Source organism: Melopsittacus undulatus, chromosome 8 (assembly GCF_012275295.1).
Source record: "Melopsittacus undulatus isolate bMelUnd1 chromosome 8, bMelUnd1.mat.Z, whole genome shotgun sequence".
Taxonomy (NCBI): Eukaryota; Metazoa; Chordata; class Aves; order Psittaciformes; family Psittaculidae; genus Melopsittacus; species Melopsittacus undulatus.
The window spans coordinates 35,427,270-35,451,599 of record NC_047534.1 but is presented as its reverse complement, the minus strand read 5'-3'; the positions used below and the strand labels follow the sequence as shown (position 1 = coordinate 35,451,599).

General features: G+C 38.9%; 1 protein-coding gene across 1 annotated transcript in view; it reads right to left on the bottom strand.

The window, feature by feature from the left end:
* BMPR2 (bone morphogenetic protein receptor type 2) overlaps positions 1–24,330 on the bottom strand; it is a 112,833-nt gene that overhangs the window by 38,975 nt on the left and 49,528 nt on the right. The window contains exons 2-3 of the mRNA XM_005144644.4: positions 18,289–18,462; positions 16,832–17,011 (exon numbers count right to left, since the gene is read on the bottom strand). Of these exons, the coding sequence (XP_005144701.3) occupies positions 16,832–17,011; positions 18,289–18,462 (354 nt within the window). The remainder of the gene's footprint in view (positions 1–16,831; positions 17,012–18,288; positions 18,463–24,330) is intronic.

The window sequence follows — 24,330 nt, the reverse complement described above, 5'->3', positions numbered from 1 at the left end:
AGACAAACAGGGTAAGAATGAGTTCTGGCAAAGCCTTTCAGTACACGTGTGGTTTATGTTTCAGTCCTTCAGATCTAATGTCCTAAATCAGCTTAATACTATAATCCTCAAGTGTAATCCTTGAATGTAGCAAATACTGTAGTATTAAAACTTAACTCTTCCTACTTCTTTGATTGAAGATTGTTTTTCTACACGTTCAGTACAACTCAGTATAACGCACATTCTTGTACGTAAAATGTTTTTAATTTTAAACCCAAAGCATGTGCGACAGAGCTGTGAGCTAAACCTGCCTGACATTTTAGAAACATTCATGGGTACTGAAGATTGTGTTTGTCTGGCTAATGCCAATTCAAATAATACTTGTGTTATTCCAAAAGGTCTGCCTCTGCTCGAGCTATTCCTACCATGGTTTAGAAGGACAAAGTCTAACATGAAAGAACATGCAGTACATGTCCCCTTTTCCAATTAATCCTCCCTCATGCCCTCCAATATTTCCCAATCCTCTTCTCTATATGGCCATATAATTTCTAACTTCTACCAGATTTCCTTTTTAAGGCTTCAGACATATTTTAAAACACTTTTATAACTTTAACGTAACAATAATCCTTACATTTCTCCACCCTCTAACATCCTACCAGGTATTTCTCAGACAAAATTATTGTTAGAAGGAACTGAGTGATGAAACAGAAAACTGGAATGCGGGGCCAGCTGAGGAACACAGTGAATAGTATTTTTCCTTCTTTTCCTCAAGATTCAATCAGCATCAATGTCTCTTGGTCTTTCTCACTGCTATCCAGCAAAGTGCCATCACTGAAGATACTACTCTCCCTCTGCTGCAAACCCCTATGCAGTATCCCTAATGCAATATCCCTATGCAATATCCCTAATCTATGCCAGCAAGCGGAAGAGGTCAGTGGAGCAGCTGAACCACTCCTGTTTCTGCTGAAAGACGTCTTTCCTTCCTGAGAGGCCTTAGAGAAAGGGGGGTTTTCCTCTATCCCTATCCTTGCTTAAATGCAGACTGAGCTGGTTTCTGGGCTGGAAGAACCTCCTGCTCATAAATACTTCCCAGATACAAGATGCAGATATTCAGGGACATCGCTAAGTAGAAGGAAATTAAGGACAGAAAAGGCTGTGGAAACCTGATAAGCCCAACAGAGCAGTCCGGAGACAAAGGCAATGCCAGCCCTCAGCAGGGTGGAAGTTGAAACAGTGAGAAGGGCCAGGTGAGGAGAAAGGCTTTAACCTCAGGAGAACCCCAGCAAGATCAGTAAGTCTCCACTGACATGCAGCTTCTGTTTCCAAGGCATCAGCTGGAGCAAACTTCATCAAACAGACAACAGCATCTTGTATGAAGACACAGAAACATGTATGTGAGACATGCAATTTTTTTTCCTAAAGAAAGGTTTTGCAGAACTTGAAATATAAAGCAAAGAGAAACTTGTGTTCTGTTTCTGGCTCTGATATAGAGTAGCCTGATTTTAGGTAGGTTATTTTGTTTCTTTATGCTTTATGTTAGGCATTATATAATGGGAAAAAAAACAGTACCTTCCCTAACTTCAAAGGTTATTCTGATTATTTTAAAATAACATGAAGATGAAAAAGGCAATAATGATAAATAGTAATCCTTAGTTTGCACTTATGCAAAATCCTTCTACAGATCTAAGTGCTTGATTTCAGATGAAATGCAGACACCGTTTGATGTTCATTTCTTGTAGCACAAGAGTGCCAGCTCCAGCATCCCCTGCCTCCTACTCCCAGGGGCCTGTTCCAGCCCAGCGGTGCCCTGACAGCTGTGCTGCACAACTGTGGTTATGCTGAGCAGGGAACTGTGCATGAAAGCCAACGGAGGAGACCATGGGAGGGGAGGAAGGAGGATATCTAAGGCAGCATCTCTGCCAAAACAAATATACATCAATCAAGTACGAAGACTGGTATCAAAGCTATCAATTTGCGTTACACCGTGGGTATACGAGAAATACAGCTGACTTCACTTGTCTAACACGTTCTCTCTGCCCTACAGTAACAAACTTGTTTCAAGCCAGGAATAAATATTGCAACACAAATCTGAACAGGTCATGTGGACATGTTTCATAATCCCATGGAACTGATTTGCTAATGATGCTGGAATCTGCATGATTGCCAGATTAAATTCACAGATTGAATAAAATTTTGGTATATTCAGTGATACAGCTTCTGTAACTGTATTTTCAATTTAACTAAGAATTTTCTTCAATCAGGCCCTGGAATTGTCACATCCCCAAGTACTGGTTCCAGCTGTTTCCATGACACTGTACAATTAAAATGTAAGACTGAGACTGGTTTCTTCACAGGGCACTTATTTACTGTAGAGAAATTAGAATGGAAAAAGTAGTCTTTTACAAAATGAATACAAAAAAGGCTTCTGTCCATCTGATTTACTCAGAGGCTGAGCGTACCATGAAATCCTGCTAAACGAATGGCAAAAACCTCAAGTCCCATTAAACAAATAGAAATCTTTTTTGTGAAACAACAAAGTGAAATTAAACTTGAGGCTGACTCCTTCCTGACAGGTGTTCCTGCTTTAACACTTCACAAAATATAAGCAGTCATAGCCACTGCTTCCAAATTACTCTTCTGGTTCCCAGCTGGACACCATCAAAGTCAGTCTAGATTTCAGCAAAGACACTGTGAAACTTGCTCACTTTCAGTGCATCTTTGGTCACCTAAAATTTAAGTCACTCCCATTATGAGTCTTCTGATTTTTTTTTTTGCCCATAATTCTCACACGACTCTTAAAATAAATCAGATTTAGGAACATGCAATTCTATAAGCTCTATGAAAGTGAAAATGCATGATCAGGATGAAAACGAGGATTTGTAATTGCCATTTGAAAGGGAAGAGTCAATCAACTTGACACTTTCAGCTGCACTATGATTAATCCTTTTGTTTCTTTTCTTTGCTTACCCCTTCTAACAATTGGCAGGTAATCACATCAGTTATGCCTCTGAGCAGGTAGCACCCCACTGTTGTTTTAGACAAGAGTTCTGTTTCCCAGTCTGCCCTTTCAAAAAGGAAATCCAAGTGCTCTGTGATTTTTATGATGCTTACAAAATGTACTTTCTATTTTTCTTCCTAAACTTCCCTTTTGTGCAAGATTTCAAATCCAGGAAAGGTCTGTCAGGAGCCCAGTTCACTGCAATAATGCAGCAAGTTGTCAATTCCTTGAACACATTTCCACCAAACAGAATACAGCTACATTACAGCTGTACACTGATACTCAATTTTCAAAAGGCATTTGCAAGTATGTATTTGCTTCTGCAGAAGAAAAAACCTGAAGCTAGCAGCACCTAGCTGGTCCCTATTTCATTTAATAATAATCTAGAGTGAATGGAGAAGCCTGCTTTCCAATCTCAGTTCAAAGGCTCCGTCATAACAGCATTGTGCCAATGGCACTTCTGGGAATAAGACACTACTACTGACATAACCCATTACAATGATTACAAATACATTAAAGCAGTGAAGAAATTCATGATATGCTTCAGGCACTGCTGTGGTACTGAACATGCTAGGCTATTTAGCAGGTCCTGCTCAAGCAGAAACTGTCAATGACTAAAAGCAGTCACTTCAGTTCTTACACAACCTGCTCCAAATCTCCAAATGTACCAGCTTATGCTCACCTTCCAACTCACAAGTTAGCATGCAAGCATACAAGCATGAAACACAAGTCTTTTGATGAACATTTCAGATGACATTTGAGCTCAGCTAATTAAATATTTAGCACTGCAACTATAGAAAATTTCTGTTGCACAGCAAACATAACATGGTGTCCACACATCCAGACTCTTCCTAGATGTGCTCACCTCCACTCCCTACTCTGCACAGTCTTCTGCAGATTGTATTATGCACTAGCTGAGTGTAGTCAAGTTCAGCAGAGGGGAGAAGCTATTCAGACTGATACATTTGGTACGTTATTTCATTCAGTCTCTTCTGGAATATTCAGTGAAATTAAGGATTCACAGTTTATCAGTTTTCCCCATTAGCACAGTTTAATTACTATTGTCTTCATAACAGATATCTAACACTCCAAGACTATTGTAAAAGCTTTCTCCCTGCAGTAGAGCTTGACATTTTCTGGTTAAATAAAATGATAAAAAAATTAAAAAAACATTTCATTAACTACATAAAACCAGTAAAACTAATGGTAGCATACCTGAGCTATAGAGCTAAGATCTCAAGTTAGTTTAAAACCTTTCCCTTGATGCACTCCCTCCCACTGCTATTAGGTACTAACTATTCCCTTAGTGCTGGACGGAACTCATCTCCTATTTTAACCCTCCAAAGCTGAGCAGGGTTAGCCCACATCTTCCTCAGCACTCTCTCACTGTGAGTGTCCCTGCACAAGCACTGCTTGCATGAGCTGTGAGGCCTGTGGACAGCATCTGTCCCAGAGTTGCTGGCACAGCGCTCAGGGGATGTGTAATGCTTTGGGTTACAGTCTGTACTTACTTCACCCACACATGTTTAGTTTGCTCCAAAGATGCTGTGAATGGCTCTGCAGCTGGGAGTGTTTAACATAGGTGTGTACGTACGGTGCTCCACTCACCCAGGCCTACGTGTGCTGGTGGATGTTCTGGTTTCATCTGCGCAGCTAACAAGCGCACGACTGATTTGCTGACAGTGCTGATGGGGGCAGAGAAGCTCGAGTTATTCTTCAGGATCATTAAAAATCATTTTCAAAGCCCAGTTTAAGTATTTTCCACATATTCCTCCTGTCACTGTTCATCTACCAATTCTGGTGGTTTTCTTGCTTTATTTTGCAATAAGCTTTCACCAAGTTTTCTCTCCTTTCCCAAAGCACTGCAAAGCAGCAGTGTCTGGACCTCATTCAGAGGAAGAACGTTGTTAAGTGTAATTCACTGTGCCTCAGTTAGCATCACCCATTTTGCCTTACTCAGTGCAATAATACCCTCAGAGAACAGAAATGGAGGAAAACAAAACAACAGGTAGAATATAAACAATTTATATTTGCTGCAGTTTAGATCTCTGCCTTTCAGGAGTTCATGTTTGTGTGAAAATGGGTATTTTCCCCACCCCAGAGTTTATTTTGTCTGGGTTGGGGTTTTTTTGGGGTTTTCTGGTTTTTTGTTTTGTTTTGTTGTTGGGGGTGGTTTTGGGGTTTTGTTTCTTTTGGGGTTGTGTGTGTTGTCATGTTGGGTTTTTTTAAGCTCTCATGTCAAATGGATATCTATATAAAACCTTTACTTGTGCTTTATTACATTTGTACTAATTCATTGGGGTTTAAAGTTCTATTTCCGCATCCCACATCACTACTCTCATGTGAGTTCATGCTTCAGCAGTAGAAACAGGACCACAACAAAGCAACAATGATCTTGGTGGCTCCATATACTTGGTCCAGCTGTCTAGAGTACATACCAGCCATGTATTCTCACAGACATGCATGCAGTTTGTGAAGAGATCCATAGAGAGGGCTCTGAACCACCACTCAAAGATAAATAGTTTGATTTGGCATAGGGGGAAAAAAAATCTCAAAGCAAACCCTTTCACTGCTACAGCTCCAACACTCCTATTTCCTGTCCAAGTGTTACAAATGCAAGAAGTGCTTTCATATAGGATTCATGGATACCCTAACCTTGCTCAAAGTATATGTAGTTTTTAAGTCAACGTGAATGTCTGGAACAAAGAATTTTTTGCTATTCTAAGGAAGTACTTACAAGCCTGCAAGAGGTTTCTAAACAAGCTTCATGCCGCCAGTCGAAAGGAAGGCAAAACTCCAGGCCAAAGTCAAAAGCTGTCTAATGTCATCTATAGATACTTCAGGAACTTCTAGGAAATAACTGGCCCAGTACCAAGAAACATACATGCAACATTTTGTGGGCTTAAGCTTCAAAATAAATGCATAAAACTGTAGTGATGCAACACTGAATCCACCACACTGGAACCTTCAAAGGGATTTAAAAGAACTGAATCACAAACTCCTATTCAGTCTTAATGCAATTTGGTATCAGGTGTGGGAGAAAAAGAAGTCCTTCCTCAGACCTCTCAGAAAATGTCAAAAGTCACTTTCTACTTCTAAAGAAGGAAAAACGCTTAGGCACAAGGGAAAAAGCTAAGACAATAGAAAGTCTTCACACTTACCTCTTTCAGTATCTTTCCTTGCCTTTAGAGACTGAATTTCTAATTTCTCCTCTTTAGACATTGAAAATGTTCTTCCATTAATTAATTTTGTACAGAAATCATAGAATCATAGAATAGTTAGGGCTGGAAAGAACCTTAAGGTCATCTAGTTCCAACCCCCCTGCCACGGGCAGGGACACCTCACACTAGACCATATCACCCAAGGCTTCATCCAACCTGCCCTTGAACACCGCCAGGGATGGAACATTCACTACCTCCCTGGGCAACCCATTCCAGTACCTCACCACCCTAACAGTAAAGAATTTCTTCCTTATATCCAGTCTAAACCTCTGCTGTTTAAGTTTGAACCCGTTACCCCTTGTCCTGTCACTACAGTCCCTAATGAAGAGTCCCTCCCCACCATCCCTATATACATGATACAAATACATGATATAAATTAACTGAAATAAGGCACAACTTTATAAGTTAGATTTTAAGGCTAATGAATATACTGATTTCTTTCAAATTTTTAACTGTGTTAAGAAAATAAATATGTTAGCATTCAAAATAAAAAACTGATAATAAAACCTGACTTCTGAGAAAGAACTGCAGGGACTATCCACAGTAATTAGAAAGATCCATACCTATTCTGATACTGAAAGCACAGAAGCTTAAAATATATATACACACACACACCTCAAACAAAACCTTCTGTGGATTTCTAAAAGGTGGCATTAGAAGTCAGATTTCCTATCACAAATTCAGTCCTAATGAGAACTGCAACAAGGGAAAGTTGCTGTCACACACAAAAATAGACAACACTTGGTCTCCCAACTCCATTGCTTATGTATTAGTATCCATAGCAACACATTACTGTTCATTTTATTTATTAAATACAAACCAGTAAAAGTAATAATAATGAACAGTATACATTAACAGCAGCTATCTTGGTACATAAAGAAGGAACCTTTCCAAACCTTTCATAGAAAGAAAACAAAACTGCAGTGTGACTGGGACAGGAGACATCACAAAAACTTTAAGCTAAAAACGAAACAACACAAAGAAAGACTCAGTAAGAGCATAAGCAGTAGTTAAAAATCTCATGACAAGATTTTCAGGAATTTTTATCACCCTTATCTGCCCTCGAAACAACAGTAAACTCTTATAATCAACACAAACGTAAACACACTTTCAGTACCAACTCAAATTTCTGTTTGCTTGAAGGCCTCTCAATAGTACATTTATATCCATGGGAATCTTCATTGAGATTTTAGTGAATGCACTATCATCCTCTCCTATTTGGACAGCAATAACAGAAGTTATTTGGTCTTGAATGTGACAGCCTTGAAAAAACACCTGCAACTGGTGTATAATCAGAAGTTACACGATCAGGAGAACACTGAGGCAATGCTTTGGTCTCCTGGATGCTCAGTCTTTGCTTTTAAGCACATGGTTTCTGTTAGCCATAAAGCCAAAAGATCACCTCAGATCACTATGATTTCAAAACAGCCCTGACAGCTCAGTTCTTCAGAAATAATGGAGACATCTATACTCAAGGATGACACATGTCTGAATTTAGATGCCTAGTTATGAAACTTCATATTCAGAATTACGGTTAGTCACAGGTTCACAGTTCAAACCCCTGAAGCACTTACCTGAATTTGCTATTCACTTTATTAATAAAAAAAGATGTCTTTCCTTGTAAGCAAAACAAATTTAAAACCCTGATCCCCAGTATCCATCCACACGCAGATATTTTGCCTGATATATGGGAAGAAAGAGCCTAACTAGAGCTTATATCAAGTAGAGCTCCTAACCTTTTCTATACTCCCAATAGAAGATATTCCAACAGTACAGTCATAAAAGCAATAAAAAGAAATCAAATCACATAAAGAACAATCATTTAATGCACATATACAATCCTTGAGCTCAGCCTTTGACTTCAGCACCTGCAACCCAGACCTGACCCAGCAGCCGGACTGGCATGGTGCTGCCCAGCCACTCCTGTTCCCTGGCCTGGGGGGAAATGTGGCTATCTCTGCCCACAGCCTGCTCCGCACCAGCCTCTGCAGGGAGCTGCCTGACATCTAACTGATATTATTCCAGCTGTTCAAGCACTTTGTCTACATCTAACTCAAGTGTCCTTAGAAACAACTTATCACACTGCTAAAAAAACAAAGGCTTTATTTACCTATAGCTACTAAGATTGTGCCAGATTGAAATACAATTAGTGTTGTACCTCCAGACAGTGTTCTGTCTGAAAACGCACTGACTGCTATAGCATAAAGGAAGGAGCCACAAATCAATGTTAAGTAATGTATTGGATGTTCGGGATCACAATTATTTTCCAGACAAAGAAAAAAATTTTACTGAAAAAGGCTCAAAAAGGAGCAGTGATTAATGACTAGCTCTGAAGAGCCAACATCTTTGAATTTAATCGTCTGTCTGGACTTCCAGTCTCCTCTGAGGAGGCCGAGTTCCATTGTGCTGAGCTATGGATGCAACTTGGGTAAGACTGCAAACCAGCTGGGCTAACAGGAGGCTATTCTAAGTGTATGTCAGATGCCAAGAAGCTAAAGCTTTCTTCCTAAATTGTATCTGTTCCAAAAATCAAAGGGGTAAAATGTATTGGACAAAATCATAATACAGGATTAGATTTTGTCAGCAAGCTTAGCATGCAGGACAGAAACAAATGAGGCTTACTGAAAATGTCTACTTAAGGAGCAAGAAAGACATGACAGGTTTTCCATGATCTAAACACTGTTCTGCACAGATTAGGTTATTAGTACTGAACTACCAATATCAGACCCAATATTTATAAGCAATCTTCTGTTTTGTACTTAAGAGTTCCAGCTCCTAGCCTGCCTCTTACTATGTCAGTAGTCTGTGGACAAAGACTCTTCTCACCACTACTGTACCAGGGACAGACAAAAATCAATGACGGGGGAAAATTTATTAGTAGCAGCTGGCAGCACCTAGCAGTGCTTTATAACCAAACTGTGCAGATTTCTTGTTCCTTCTAATCTTAACTCCATTCGCTTCAACATTGTTAAAGAAAACCAGAGTAGAGCCATGCTAAAAATCAAATACGATAAATGCTACTAGAGTAACACTGCAGGAGAAAGGAGTGTGTGAGAAGCAGCTTTCGCAGCAACCTCCAGGCTGCCTGGGAAGATACAGTTGGAGCATTTTGAAGCTAATGCCCTCTGACAGGGGCTGCAGCAGTGGAGGACTCTGAGCACAGCCATTTTCACCACTCCTCCTCACTGCAGGAAGCCTTTAGCTCGACAAAGCGAGGAAGAGGGAGACATGGACAAACCTGATCTGAAAATAAATGTTGTTTGATAAAGCACAGAGAGAGAGACAAGCAGCACATTCACAAAACATAAAGAGTGTTTCAAATCTGCTTGGTAATGACTATAGTGTACAGTATCTTGGCTAATTCAATCAGTAAACTTTGTTGAGGAGAGTTACCTAGCCACATTTGCAAGTCTTCAAAGGAGAAATGCTTCCATGGTGGTGTAGTCTTAACTCATTCTGAAGTGCTAAGACTTACAGCACCTAGTATTAAAGTTTTGGTGTGTGTGGAAGAGTTATTAGAAGCCTATTGCTACTTCTACATCAGAAAGCCTGTTGATTTAGAATGTCCCCAGAAAGTATATTGCTATGTCAATCTCCCTTCCAGAGAGCTCCTACCTATCTCTCAAATTTGGGGTTGTCAAAAAGCAGTGTAGGATTTGTCTAAAATAATGCTGATATTGTATACATTGTACACTGCATATTGAAGCACGTGAATAAAGATATAGAAAGTATAGCATCCTTGTCTGTCTCTGTTTTGCCTCCAATTCCTTATTTAATACATTTTTATTTACAGCCCAATTTTCCACTAATGCATTCTCAAAAAGACCTGTTCTTATGAGCCACTCTACTTTTGCCTTGTGTTTATACAGCCTTCACAATAAAGCCATATTGTGCAGTCAGAACAGATATCTGCTAATTATGCACTGAATTTATTATACAACAATATGAAAATCAGAAAATACTCAGCATTCCCAGTAAATGGAAAAAAATATATTGACTATGTTTGTATTACCCCAAGATATTTGCAGATCATTATGCTTTCCAAGTGCATAAAACATACTAACTATAAACAACTGCCTGCCAGCAGAGATGCTAATTAGTGCCTCAAGAACTGCAAATCACCTATTTACAGATATTAGTTGGCTTAAAATGTATGGTTTTGCTAGTACTGAAGGTGGCAAAAATCACTTATTGTATTCCAGAATACGGATGCTTCCTGTCTTCATTCTAGACCTCCAACTCAAATATTTGCTGGGTAGTACTAGAAGTATGCAGGACACTTCAGAGATGACAAAGATGCAGATCAGACAATTCTATCAAATAAGCTAAAAGTTATGTTCCCATCTACTTTAAGAACTGAGATCCCTAAGGACTCTAAAGTAAAATATTTTTAGCCCTCTGAAACAAAGAGTAGTTACAGCTCCAGCACTTCACAAACTCACTACTGCAATGTCAAGATAAAGACAAAATTCCCCCCCTTGCATCCAAAAAGCGCTTTTTCCAGATTCCAATAGATTTTTGACAGAACTTTGCAAAGGCCCTTGTTCTCAGACCTCTGGGTTGTAACACAGTACTAATCTCTGCTGGCACAGCTCTGCAGTTACCTTGTGCACCTCTCCTACCAAGTGCACTCAAACAGCAGTTTATCAAAGCAACAAGGAATGTACTCATAAAAACCCAAGGTTTATTTTGGTAAAAATGTTATTTGAAATGTTTCTCCTTTTTCAAATAAACATGTTTGTTATTATTTTATTTAACCCAGTTTTTAGCATTTTGTGGGGTTGGTGCATAACAAATTCGAAAACATTTCCAAACATTTCTGAAACATTTCAATCTCAGTTCAAGTAAAACATTTCAATTTCACCTTCCCGATTAAGTGTTTCTGTAAGAAAAAAATGTACATGTCCAGTTTTCTGTCTAAGTAGGCTCTGCCTTCCCAGCAAACATTTAATATTCAGACTTCAAGTGCACATCAAAGCTTTACTTTTAAATTCAATAAAGATGCAAGTTTAATCTCAGGAGACTATGATGTCTTAGAAGTTAAGACATTAAGTGCTGCTACCAACAATCTTTTAAGAGATTCTGCTTTTGACAGATCTATTTCTAATGAGCATCACTGAACTGAAGTTACTCAACAACCACTACTAGTTGGGTGACTTGCAAACCCTTCCACTAATTCTACAGAAACTAAGGCTTTCATCACTTGAGTTTCTATATAACCTTCTACACTAATTGCTTTAATACTTTGTTTGCTCCCTGCGACAATTTTCATATCTGCTTTTTCTTCCCTACATTAACTCACAATACTATTACCTTTCCTCAGTTGCAAGAACTGTCTCAGCATTTCCTCCCCTGCATGGTAATATAGTTATGGTACGTTAATAACATATAATGCCTTACTTCTTCACTGAAGATGGACCTGCCTGACTCCCTTTCACTTCATGGGTACAAGTTTTAACCCTTGCGTGGATCAGCCCTGCTTCCATCTTTCCAGACAGATCTTTCACCTTGCAAAGGTTTGTAATTTCCCCTTTGCTATGTATCAAAATCACCTGGAAAAAAAATAATGTAGTGCAAATAAGGGAAAATGCTTATTTACTTAGCTCATTTTCTTAGCTTCGGCAGACCAGAAATGAAGGACAAGCTCAAATCCGGGGTTGATGAGGTACTCCAAGCAGAACCCAGCTGAAGTAAATGCATTTCAATTATAAATTAATATTGGATGCTGCTCTCTGGAAATAGCAGTTCAAGATAACAACTGAGAGTGAGAGCAGGGTTACAACCTTCCAAAATTAGCCTGACATGATCTCATTCAACTTCAGTGGGAGTTAGATTGGGCCATGTGCCCACAACAACATGAATCTAACTGCTGCCTCTCAGAAGCAATAGTTAAATGAAAACTGTGTATTACTACCTCAATTAACCTGACTCAGCCACATATATTAATAATTACCCCCTTTTTCTTTTTTAATGGTAGCTTTCCTCAAAGTTTCCACAGAACTCGGTGAGCACTTAAAGGCAGACTTTTATAGACCTATTTTATGTACATAGCAAGAAGGCTGGCAAAGAAAGGCCAGGATGATACACTGGAAGATAAACCAGTGTTTTACATACATTGTAAAACACCAGCCTGGATGATACACTGAAAGATAAACCCATCTATTGGTGTTTTAGAATAAAGAAACCCAACTTCCTCTGCTGTATGAAGCAGTTTCTTTATATCCAAATCTCAGTGCTCTTATTTAATGTAAGTTCCTTAAATCCTCTAAACATTACAGTCACCATTTGTTGCTCTGAGGAGAAAACCCTACATCATTTTACCCAGTAATGCTCCACTGTTGCTGCCAGGGATTTTTTCCATATATCATGTAAATACATCACCTGTCACACAAAAATATATTCTCAACACTCAGTTGCTGCAAGATTAATTTATTTGCAGTGCTAGGAATGCAGCCTGGAGGAAAAAAATAATTAAAAATGACTTTGTTGCTTTCATCTTGATGTTATTTTAACACACGTTTCATTACAGCAATCTCTCTACGACCAACAAGGGAGATCATTTACCTGTTTAGCTACTTAAATTCTATTTAAATGGCCATTATGAGTGATTGTAGAACTAATGAATTTCGTCTTCACAGTCTCAGAATTACAAAGCATTTTGTAGATGTAAGAGGCAGATATTTATTAAGTCCCAAAATAAGTATTTGACCAAGCTAGTAAACACACACACAGAATCAGAGAATGGTTGAGTTGGAAAGAACCTTATGATCATCTAGTTCCAACACCCCTCTGTCATGGGCAAGGGTGCCTCACCCTAGACCATGTTGCCCAAGGCTCTGTCCAACCTGTCCTTGAACACAGCCTTCCAGTATCTGAAGGGGGCCTACGAGCATGCTGGAGAGGGACTCTTCAGAGACTGTAGTGACAGGCAAAGGGGCAATGGGTTTAAACTGAAACAGTGGAAGTTCAAGTTGGATATAAGGAAGAAGTTCTTTACTGTGAGGGTGCTGAGGCTCTGGAACAGGTTGCCCAGAGAAATGGTAAATGCTCCACCCCTGGCATTTCAAAATGTTTACCTATGAAGCCATAGTTGGCCCTTTTTAGCTTGGTTTAAGGGGTATATACAAATCCTGGCTGAAGTTAAGATGAAGTTTTTCTCTTTTTCTTTTTTTCATGAAAATAGAAGATGGACAAACAATTCATCCACCCATGAGTGATTACCAAAGCATACCAGAGTACATTTTTCACCAGAAGTGCAAGGTTAGGTTGAGAATGAGAGGTTGTTTTAACTTCCACGTTTCAGTAGCTCCAAACTCCACAGGCAAATCTTCAGATCAGAAACAAACACCATTCTCTGACCTCAGCTTGTTTCCTGATGCCAGGAGAAGCAATCTGAACCTTTGCATTTTTAATACCTCCAGCCTGTGGGTTCTAGAATATGTCCCATCCTACAACATTTGCAAAATTCTAGCTGGAGGGCCTAGCAACCAAAACCTACTTAAGTTTGCCACAATTATCTTTAAGATAGAAGAACATTATAACTACTCAGATGTACGATTGCTTTAAATTACCAGCTGCACATTAAGAAGCAGTAAGGATCAAATCCATGGTTTTAAGAACCTCTTTGTCTTTCATTTTATTTTTCGTTTTTATGAAGTTTTGTTACAAGATAGGATGGATTTCTTATATTCACGCCCTGACCAAATATGAACTTAAAAAACCAAAATACACTCCATTCTACACAGATATAGTTTTGAGCTAAACATGTTTTGACATCCTGGAAAACAATAATGACATAAAAATTAAGCATAATATTAAAGAGAAGAACTGCTGCATTTTATGACAGCAATTTCTTATATCTAAAATGTATTAAGATCTTAATCAACTTACTTTCAGTCTTTTTGAATCACTTCTAGTCTAGCTACATCTTTCAATACATCACTGTTAACTGTCCTACACAAAACCAAAAGACTGTATAAAATACTTAGTTTATTCCTCCACTATTTTTCCAGATGGATTTAGCACAAGAGGCCAAACAGTATTTTGCTCTTTTTACAGATCCTGCATACAGCTGCAAGGAAATACTTTTAAAAGAACACTTACAATTTTCCTTAAGAATTAATTTTAAATTGACCGGGTCCATCAGTAGTGTGTTCAGGTTCTGTTAGTTTTTAAAATGCAGCCCCATTTCCACTTGTTGTTCCAGGAACTTTTATTCTGGGTTATTTTACTGCAAATCAGCAGAGAAACCTTTACAAAGGCTTAGTTACCTGTTGGCTGAATTCATCAGGTTTCACCAGCCATACACCTGCTTTGAAATCTACAGGATGATACAATTCTAGGAGGCCATGTGCCTTACTTTGCCATTCAGAAAAAATGCATTTATAATCTAATGAATATATTTAATAATCTAAAAAATACAGTAATACAGATTGACACAGCCTGTACAGTTAAACTTACTAGTGTCCTTAAAGTGTTCCAACAGCTTTAATAGAAAGGCTGGAAGTGTGCTCAAGTAATCTACAGGTAATTCAAAGCTTCCCAAAAATTCCATGAAAATTGAACTTCGCCAAAGCAAGAATTCTGTCCTTAATGTTGAGATGGCAAAAATAGACCTTACAGTACCAAAATGGGTTCTGAAGGAGTCGAAAGGGACCATGAAGACTCCAGTGCCTGGAACAGGGGCCAACAATGTTGCAGGGGTCTGCGGGCCACAGCCTCCCTCTTTTTCACCCTTCCAGCTCCCTAGAACTTCCTCTACCGCCACAAGTGCTGCGTATGTACGGCATGTACACTGCCAGGAGCAGCCTCATCTGTCAAATGCAGCAGTAGTAGAGCTTTACAAATAAAACACCAGAGTGGTAAATGAGGCCATCCTTGCTGCTGGAATGGCCAATCTCTATCTCTTAACCTAGTCAAAGCAGACAGACAACTGTGCTAGGCAGCGACCTACTTCTCTTATGCTTGTGCCTAAAGCCAAATTTGCGTAGTATGAAAATGGAAGGAGACACAATAACACAGAACAGTTTGAGTCAGTAGAAATGTATGCAGCAGCACTCAATTACAGTTGGGTGAATTAAGGACTATGTCACAAGTTTAATTTCTCCCACCACTTTGCAAGTCAAGTTAGATCTTTCAGTATTAAAAATTCCACTTAAAAATCATTTGAAGATTTTATCACCCAATAACTGAATTAATTCAGCTTGTAATTTCAGCCCTTGGAGAAGCACAAGCAGAAGTTGTTTTGTAGGAACTGTGGCTTCCTATTTTGAGGAAATAAAAAGGGGTAAGGAATTATCTTTATACCTTTTTTCCCCTCCTGCCTAAGTCCCCTGCACAGCACTAACTCCAGTCACATTTGGGGACCAGATGACTATTATCAAGTAGAGTCTGTTCTGCATTGCAAAGTGCTGAGCTCAGGCACTGACTCCAAGTGGTGATTGTTTACTGGTTCTACAAATAATACTGTCAGCCAAAAGGCACCATTTCTTATCACCTATCTTTACCCATTTATATGTACATACTTCCCCAGTAAAAGGTTGCTTTCTTTTGTTTTCTTCTTTTCAGAATGCCAAGCCCTCATTTTGACTAAAATTGCTTACAAGGACTCCATCCTACAGCTATTTTTGAAAGCACCAGTATCTTCATTACGTTAAAGTTAATTCAAATAATATCACTGCTGAACACAAACTATTCTTTCTGCATCCTATAGCTATGAAGACTATCAAATTAAAGACATCTTCATTTCACAATACATTTTCCGTTGATAAAGAACTCTCACCATACAGAAACAATTGCACCTCCATTTACATACCTGCCTTTATTCAATTTCTTTCACAATTTTCATTTCGAGAAGACTATACAAATGTTTAGATTAGGCCACTAACTCAGCTTCTTTACAGGTTCTGAATTCTTAGAACACAGCATAACAGTGTGTCTCCTAGTCACGATCTTGCATCTGTTATAGGAGTTTAAGGGATGTGATCCCTTGATTTGGATCCATTTGCCATGTTGATTTTATAATACATAATTTAGCAGATAATCTAATCTGGAAGAAAACTACATTGCTCAAACTAGTACTCTGTGAATTTTATACCAAAGTTAATCTCTACCAGAGATATGCAAAACAAGTCAGATTTTCAAAGCACTGTAAGGCTGTTGGAGAGAATCTCAACAGCCTGATATAAGACTGGTTCCACCGCTCAGAGCAATCTGTGAAGCATGACTGAATAGACAGGCCAGACTTTTCAAATGTACCATCATGTTAATGAACTTACTGGCCTGTTTTTTAACACAAGTCTGAATCCTTCTGAATACCCCAAAGGCTTCTGAAATTGGGCCTCCAAATACCAAAGCACCTAAGATTAGAGACCATTTTGGAAAACGTAATTTGTATTCAGTAGTTGCCTATACAAATAATTCTCCTGTAAGCATTTAACTCAGTCTTTGCAGAGCACTGTGGAATATATAAATGTGATAAACTTCATATGGAAAAAGCTCTGCTCTGTTTGCCATTTCCATTGCATAGAAATGAAAAAGTCACACGCTTCACATTTTACAGTACCATGAAAGAAGGATCTTTCTCTAAATTATTTAAACCATGAAATGACAGCGATGGAAACATCTGACTTACTGTAAGGTGTTGTATCAGTAGGGTCAGGAGGTGGAAAATTTTCGGTGAAATTGACATTACACAAGTCTGTACTGCAGCAGCAGAAGCGGTACGTTCCATTCTGAATCAAGGAAGGGGTGGTTGTAACTATACACTCCGCAAAGTGACACTCTTGTGGGTCTCCTATATGAGACCAGCAACCTGCAAAAAGAGGCACATTAAAGAATTCTTTTTAAAGGAGGCATAAAATTAATCCTGTTGCATGGACAATTAAATACACCACTAGAAAGCCATGCATTATTTAATTAAATGTTAGAGTGGGGTGAAAACTGTACCAATTTGCTTGTCTGACTTCACTACCACCTTTTAAACCAAAACCTGAAGAATTTGTTTCACAGTTCACCACAGCCAAGGAGAAGAACTATGGGCAGCGCTGAAAGGCAGTGCCAGAGGTGTCCAGCTGTCAGCCTCAACAGGTCAAAACCTGAATTCGTAAGTCTCTAAGCAGAAGTATGTCATTCTCCATTTCTCCGATACCACAGACAATATTACCAGCTTCTGGCTCACAATCTAGATGAAATTGTGAGCTAGCTCCCTCCTTAAAGTTAAGCCACAAGAATGCATCCATAGTTTGGTGCTTCTTGAGTAATTTCTGAAAACTCTGCCCTTCCTCATTGTCAGCATCACTGGACTCTTCTACAGGATCACAACTTATTTCTTGGTTGATGCAGGCTCTTTATCCCTGCAGCAATTGTTTCTTCCCAAGTATGGTCAATGGCAGTTAAGCGTCATTTATGCACAAATGCCTGGAAGGAAAAGAGGCAGCATGGGGGCAGAGGTGAGCACTCAGACTGCTTCTTTCAACAGATTAAACAAGAAACAATAATAATGAGTACATCTGCATAGGATCTTTGCACTGGTAAGAAACAGTTTTCATTAAGCCTTATACTATACTAACTCTTATCCAAGTAACCAAGAACAGAGTCCCTGAGAATGGCAACCAAAACCCGTTTCTGAAGGCAAGACCTTTTACCCCTCCCTGCAGAAGAGCAGTGAATGACAGTATTGACATGTGACAGTTTGTGCTATAGCTGCAATTTCCTTTGCAAACCAACATCCAATCTATCTGAATATATATTTCTACTCTAATGAGACACATTTCTAAATTTATCATTAAATCAATACATATACTGAGATATAGTCAAGAAAGCCATCTTCCTCTGGACAGCCTAAGTAACAGGCAGCTTGAGTAGTTTTGGCTCAACTGTGCATTGATCTGTTTCAGAAGGCATTTATTTCAAACAAACTTTGTGTTCATATTTAAAATTGCTAAATGGGAAGTTTATAATAATGCATTTGTACAAGGCACAAGCAAAATGTCTAGTTTTGCAGCTATGCATCTTTGTATCAGCTGTCTAGATCACAAACAAGTGAAAAGAGCAGCAAAGCTACTGCACTTACACTGAAATGTTACATACCTTGTTTTACAAGATGTATGTCTCCTTCTCGTGTTTTTTCCCAAAGTCCGTAGCAGGTACTACCTTTCATGCACAAAATTGTGCCATTTTCCTGGGAGATTCGGCTCTCACTGATTCCATGGTCCTGCTGATAAGGGTCCTTAAATGCACATAGCCGCTCCTCACTCTGCGTAGCTTTAGACAAAGAAAGGAACACATTTTTCATCAGTGATTTTATTCATAAAATATTAGCCTTAATAAAAGTATGAGTAAGCTCTTCTGGAAATATATATTCAAAATCATCCTGAATTACATGTATCCATTCTTTAATCTGTACTCCAACAGTCAGAAATAAAAATAAGGTCCATCCCGAAGTTACTTTCATAAAGAGGACAAAAATTCCCAAACTTTAGCAAATGTTTCAAAATGAATGTGCAAGTGTTCGAAGCATCAACATTTCATTACATCGTCTCAAGCATAAGTTAAGCAACTGTTACCTGGTTTCTTCAGCAACCACATGCTTTAATTGTTTCCAGATCTTAAACCAAGATGATCCTCCTCAGACTGTCATACAACCCCATGCCTACCTAATTCAGAGGGGTTTTTCCACTCTCTTTCTGTTGACCCATCTCTTTTTTCTACATCTTCATCCTATCAGTTTGAGCTCTTTCACACAACTTCATTTATGATCACCAACAGAAATACTAACATCAGAGTAAACCCATCTGACTGACCAGCAGTTCTGGGAAACACTGCCTGTAAACGGGAACAACGCTCCCATGTAAAGTCTCCCTGTGGAATGTCCAGCAGGAACATCACAAAACATACAAAGTGAATACAAAAATAAATACACATTATCACCTCAAAAAATGTTGTGTTTTTTTTTTTAACAAAACCAAAACCACCCCAAAAAATATTCTGATTTGTACAAGAATATTGAATCAGTGCACTTTACAAATTTCCTATCTTAAGAGCTTGTTTTACCTACATGGTTACACATTTTTTTTCATATCACTTCAATGAAAGAACTCACACATGCCAATATGCCTCTGTCAGCTTTTCTTTAGGAAGAGTAAACACATTCAAACAAGAAACTCTTCATTAAAGGCATCAAGACCAAGATAAATAAATCCTACACTAGTATCGAATATCTTCATCTACCCTTGAATGATTTTATAAAATGCATGGAAAGCCAGGCATTTAGTAAGTATTATCCAGTAGTATAGCTCCAATCACAGTAAGAATTTGTGTTCTGTATCTCAGCAACTAGATTTAATCCAGTTATTTAACTCCCATAAAAGCACTGGTAACAAAAGGTTGCAAGGTGGAAGGAACAGACTGGCCTTTTGTGAAAGCAGATTTTGAACTTAAAACTATAGCATATGTAATTGTAAATTATTAAAGATATGGTCTGTGTATAAAATACCTCCTCAAAGAGATTTATCTATTTGATCATTCTGCAGCACTGGCCCCAAAGAAGCCACCTTTCAGCAAGGCAGACTTACAAAAAAAAATGCTGTTTCACTGTGTTACCTGCACAGTGACTGGGCAACAGAAAGACAAACCAAGAGACTCACGTAAATGTCTCACTTCTATGGCCGTTACTATTCATTAAGGACTCAAAATCCATCATTCTTTCATGCCAAGACAACCATAGATAGCTGCAGCATCCAGAAAAGCAGTCTGTCAGTTACTCCCAGTTTATTCTGTGGAAGCAGTAATTAAAATAGCATAACCTAGCTATGGTGTATGTGTGATCAGTTGAGCTCAGTGGTGGTAAAACTCTCAGCTGAGGAGACAGGAACTTCTTAAGCCACTGTAATTCAATCACTTGCTGTTCCATGTACTCCAATAACCTGGCCAGCACTCCATGCTACCTACTCACACACCTCTCTGCACACCAGTCAGTGTACAATTAACAATTTACATCTGGAACTAGAGTTTTGAAGTGATAAATATATTTATTATAAAGCAGTGGCCTGATGTTCAGAAACTCAGTTACCTAAATTTCATATCTTTTTTTCTTTCTAAATGAATACAGTTAGTTGAGTTACTGAGGACAAAAAGGTCACACATTAACAGCTAGCACATGCTGCTTCAAGTAGTACTTGCCAGTCGCACATAGTAGTTTTATTCTCAGGAACAGCTGAGTATGCCAGGCGTGAAGCATCTGTCCTGCATTCTCTGCTCCATGACATGGGACTGGCCAAGAAACAACGTGTGAAAGGACAGTACTCCAGTGCTGTAAGGGGACTGGAGCTGACTAACTTTTTGAAAATCAAAAGGAGGAAAAATTTATCACAGAACAGAAATTTTCAAGAGAGAATGGGACAGAATTACACGGCCTTGTGAAATACAACGGATCTCCTCTTAGGAACATTGCAAAGGGGTTTAAATCAGTTGTGTGTGATAGCTGAGTGGGACTAAGGTCATCTTGAGTGTTGGTTATTTACAGAATGCTCAAACTGCTGCAAGATAAGCCCTTTATTGTGAAAATTAATTTAAGAAGTCCAGAATTTATAGAACAACCATACAGATTTGATTTCCTTATCAAAAAACATGGTCTAAAAAAAAGCATAAATTAAAAAGCAATTCCAAGAAAGTCTACTAAGTTAATAAACAGATAAAAGTCTTTTAACCTCTGGATTAACAGAAGAAAAAGCAAAGAAACCTCTTGTTTCCGCTCTCTTCTCAGCAATGCAGTTACAAGTAACATGCCTGTGCTCCAGAGACACAGACAGCTTTAATTGCCTACTTTTCTGGTCTCCTCACCTTTCTATAAATCGCTGAGGATCAAGGTTAGGAGGCAAGAACATGCAGCAGATGCTTCAAAAAAGAAAAGTTGTTAACTTGTGCTAGCTGCTGCCCAACCATACACTACAGAAAACAGCAGTTGCTACCAAAGGCTTTTCCAATGTAAAAACGTGTATTGCCCTACAAGAGTACCTACAGAGGGGAGGAAGGGTCAAGCATGAGAAAGTACAACAGCCACTGCTCGCCACCTGAGTGCCTGTCTGTATCAGTTTTCTAGCAAACTAATAAAAATGCAAGTTAACTTGCCACAATTTAATGTCAGATGATCTCAGTGGGAAACTTTTCCAACAAAATATAAAGGTTACTCACCCAACAACTAGAGTTTTCATGCTGATCACTGCACATTCCTGCTTCGATTATAACTTAGAGTAGTACAACCCCTGTGGGAGCAGTACCCACTGCAATACTCTGCTGACCCCTGCCCCTTCCCTGATGGCATGGAACATCTGGAGAACAGGGGACACATAACAAAAGCTACTTTATTTTTCTCCATGGCCTCTGTAGGTTCATTGTTGAAGCGGTAATGCCGAAGAAAATTGGGTAGGGCATTCAGACATCCAGAAACTCTCTTGAAGAACAACAGAATAGATGAGCTGCTTCAATTTCTTTGCATGACTTTGGCACATTCCTGCTCTGGGAATCTGGCAGTAAGGTTCCCTTCTTCCAGGCAGAGGAAATTAATCAGCTCTAAACACTTGCAGCACTGGAATACTTCTAAGTCAGGCCTTGAAAGCAACCTCCAGCATAAATGAGTTATACCCTAAAACTTCCCCAAAAGAAACAGAGATACTACTATAGAAACACACTTAAGTGCTGGGGTGACTGTTCTAAATGTTACCTATTCCAACAGAAATCTTAGCCTTCAGGCAAAACACAGTTGCTCATCTACATTTATATGTGCTCCTCATGGATGACCTCTTAAGTCAGTTTTCAGTCATCATGGGAGCTAACAGCTATGATGGTGCATTCAGAGCTGAAATACATCTACCTATCCCTTGGGAGCTCTGCATCTGTGATGTGCAAGGGCAGCCATTCTGTAGAGAGTATTCCTCTACAGTAATTTAGCTGGAACCAGTTCCAAAGCTGCTTCCTTCAAAAACTCCATCCTTTAAGCCACCTGGACAGGGGCCTGGGCAGCTGGCTCCAGGTGACCCAGCCTTAGCAGGGGTATGAACAAGATAACCTCTACAGGTCCCTTCCAACCTCAACTCTTCTGCAATTCCTGCAGGACAGAGGTCTCAAAATACTCAACATGTAGTAATTAGAAAAATTATATTCCTCAGTTGGGCTACATGGTATTTTTTTATCTCCAAGACAGATGAAATAGTGGGGTAAGACTAGAACCACTGGATTCTCTTGTTTGCCTACAGTTCAAATAGATCCAACCCAAGGAAATACCTTAATGTTAAGACCTTTATTAAAGAACATGTGCAATTAAAATGCACAACTTATTTATCCTATGAAAACTGAGGCTTTTGAGCTGACCCATTTGATATATTCAATTCCTTCATTACTCATGTCAGAAAAATGACAGGCAAAGCCCCTGCAGACAGTTCTCCCCAGATACTATGAAGAGGTCACTGTGTAGCAGTCCCTTCCTTACAGATTTCACAGACCCAAGATGCACCAGCAGTTTAAATTCAAATCGGGAAAATGCAGAAGCCATTTCCAGATCAAGCTATCCAGCATATCTGCCCAGACCCGAAATGTCCCAGCATACAAACAAAACCAAAACCTAGCACCAAAACTAAGTGGCAGCACAGGTTTTACAGGACATCTGAAGTACTTTCAGATGGAACTTTCAGAGCCCTGCTCTTCCTAAAAGAAATCACATTGTTTCAAGTCTTTTACATGCCCTTCCGAGCTATCCATCTCATCATTCCTGCACAAGTTAAGCATCACAAAAAATAACTGCAGTGAAATCATTAAAATTAATTTGGACTGCAGTTTCTCTACAGATGTGCAAGTCTATAATAACTCTTCCGTCGTAAAGTCTAAAGCACAACAAACAGAAAAAAACCTGCCAAAGATGCATGTATTCCCCCAAAGACTACGTCTGTTGAATCAAATGAGCAACAATGATGGTTTTTTGGTGGAGTGAGGGGGGGTGAGATAAGGACAGCTCTGGAGAGTTTACTGTACTTAAATGGATTTATCTGATTAAATCAGTGCGTGACAAAAGTGTAATTTTAGAAGTATGAAAATTATAACTTTGAAAAGGAGGAAGTCACATTAAAGGCTACCTCCCAAACTGGAGAACATCTCTTTATTATTTCTTTCACAACATATGAGAAGGACTTTTGGTACTTTTATTACCTTTATAAGGTAAATTTCATAATGAACTATATTTGTTCATGACATAGAACTGATTATACATTCAGGTCTTTTCTAATTCACCTTTAATGAAAGACCACGAGAAAGATGTTGTAACAAGCAAACGGCCATTGAAGGCTTACATGTCACACACCACCGAAAAGTTTGCTCCTACAGACAGCTGCAGTGGGAACAGACAGGCTGACACTGAAAAGGACAAAAAGTAAACAAATCATGAAGGTCTTAAAATGAAATGCCTATTTTCCATTCCTCTTGAACGTGTGTACCAGAGAAACTATGTCAAAATAATTAAATGAAAACATAATGAAATTAACTCAAACTTCTGTCCTCTCATGCAGCAGAGATTTCCAACCAAGTCAAGAAGGGAAGGCACCATTCCCAGAAGTTCTACCAATGGAAAAAACAGCAGGAGTGGGGCAAGCTCTTCACTTTCCTATCATAAACCAGAAAAATATAATCACAGAATCATAGAATCAACCAGGTTGGAAAAGACCTTTAAGATCATCCAATCCAAACCTTACCCCAGCACTACCAAGGTCACCACTAACCCATGGCACTAAGGGCCTCGTCAACAACATGAGGTCTATTGAACTCATCTCATTTTATACCTATATTTATATAGAAATACACTTTACTGTCCAGTTTCTAAAATATTCTTAATACATGAGCAGCATTACAATTGAGTGTGGGTGCTTCAGGAAGTAATCTAACAAACATTGAACATTCTTAGCTTTCCTGCTTGGCTGCCATTACTGATGTGCCCAATCACCACACGCACATTAACTTAGCTTGAAGCAGGTTGTGAAACCTTAATGTCATATTCCAAAAGGAGGATGGGGAAACAGACTACATTAAATTACTTTCCTGAAATCATAAAGGAACTGGGAATTGCCCATAGCTTCCCAAGTCCATCCT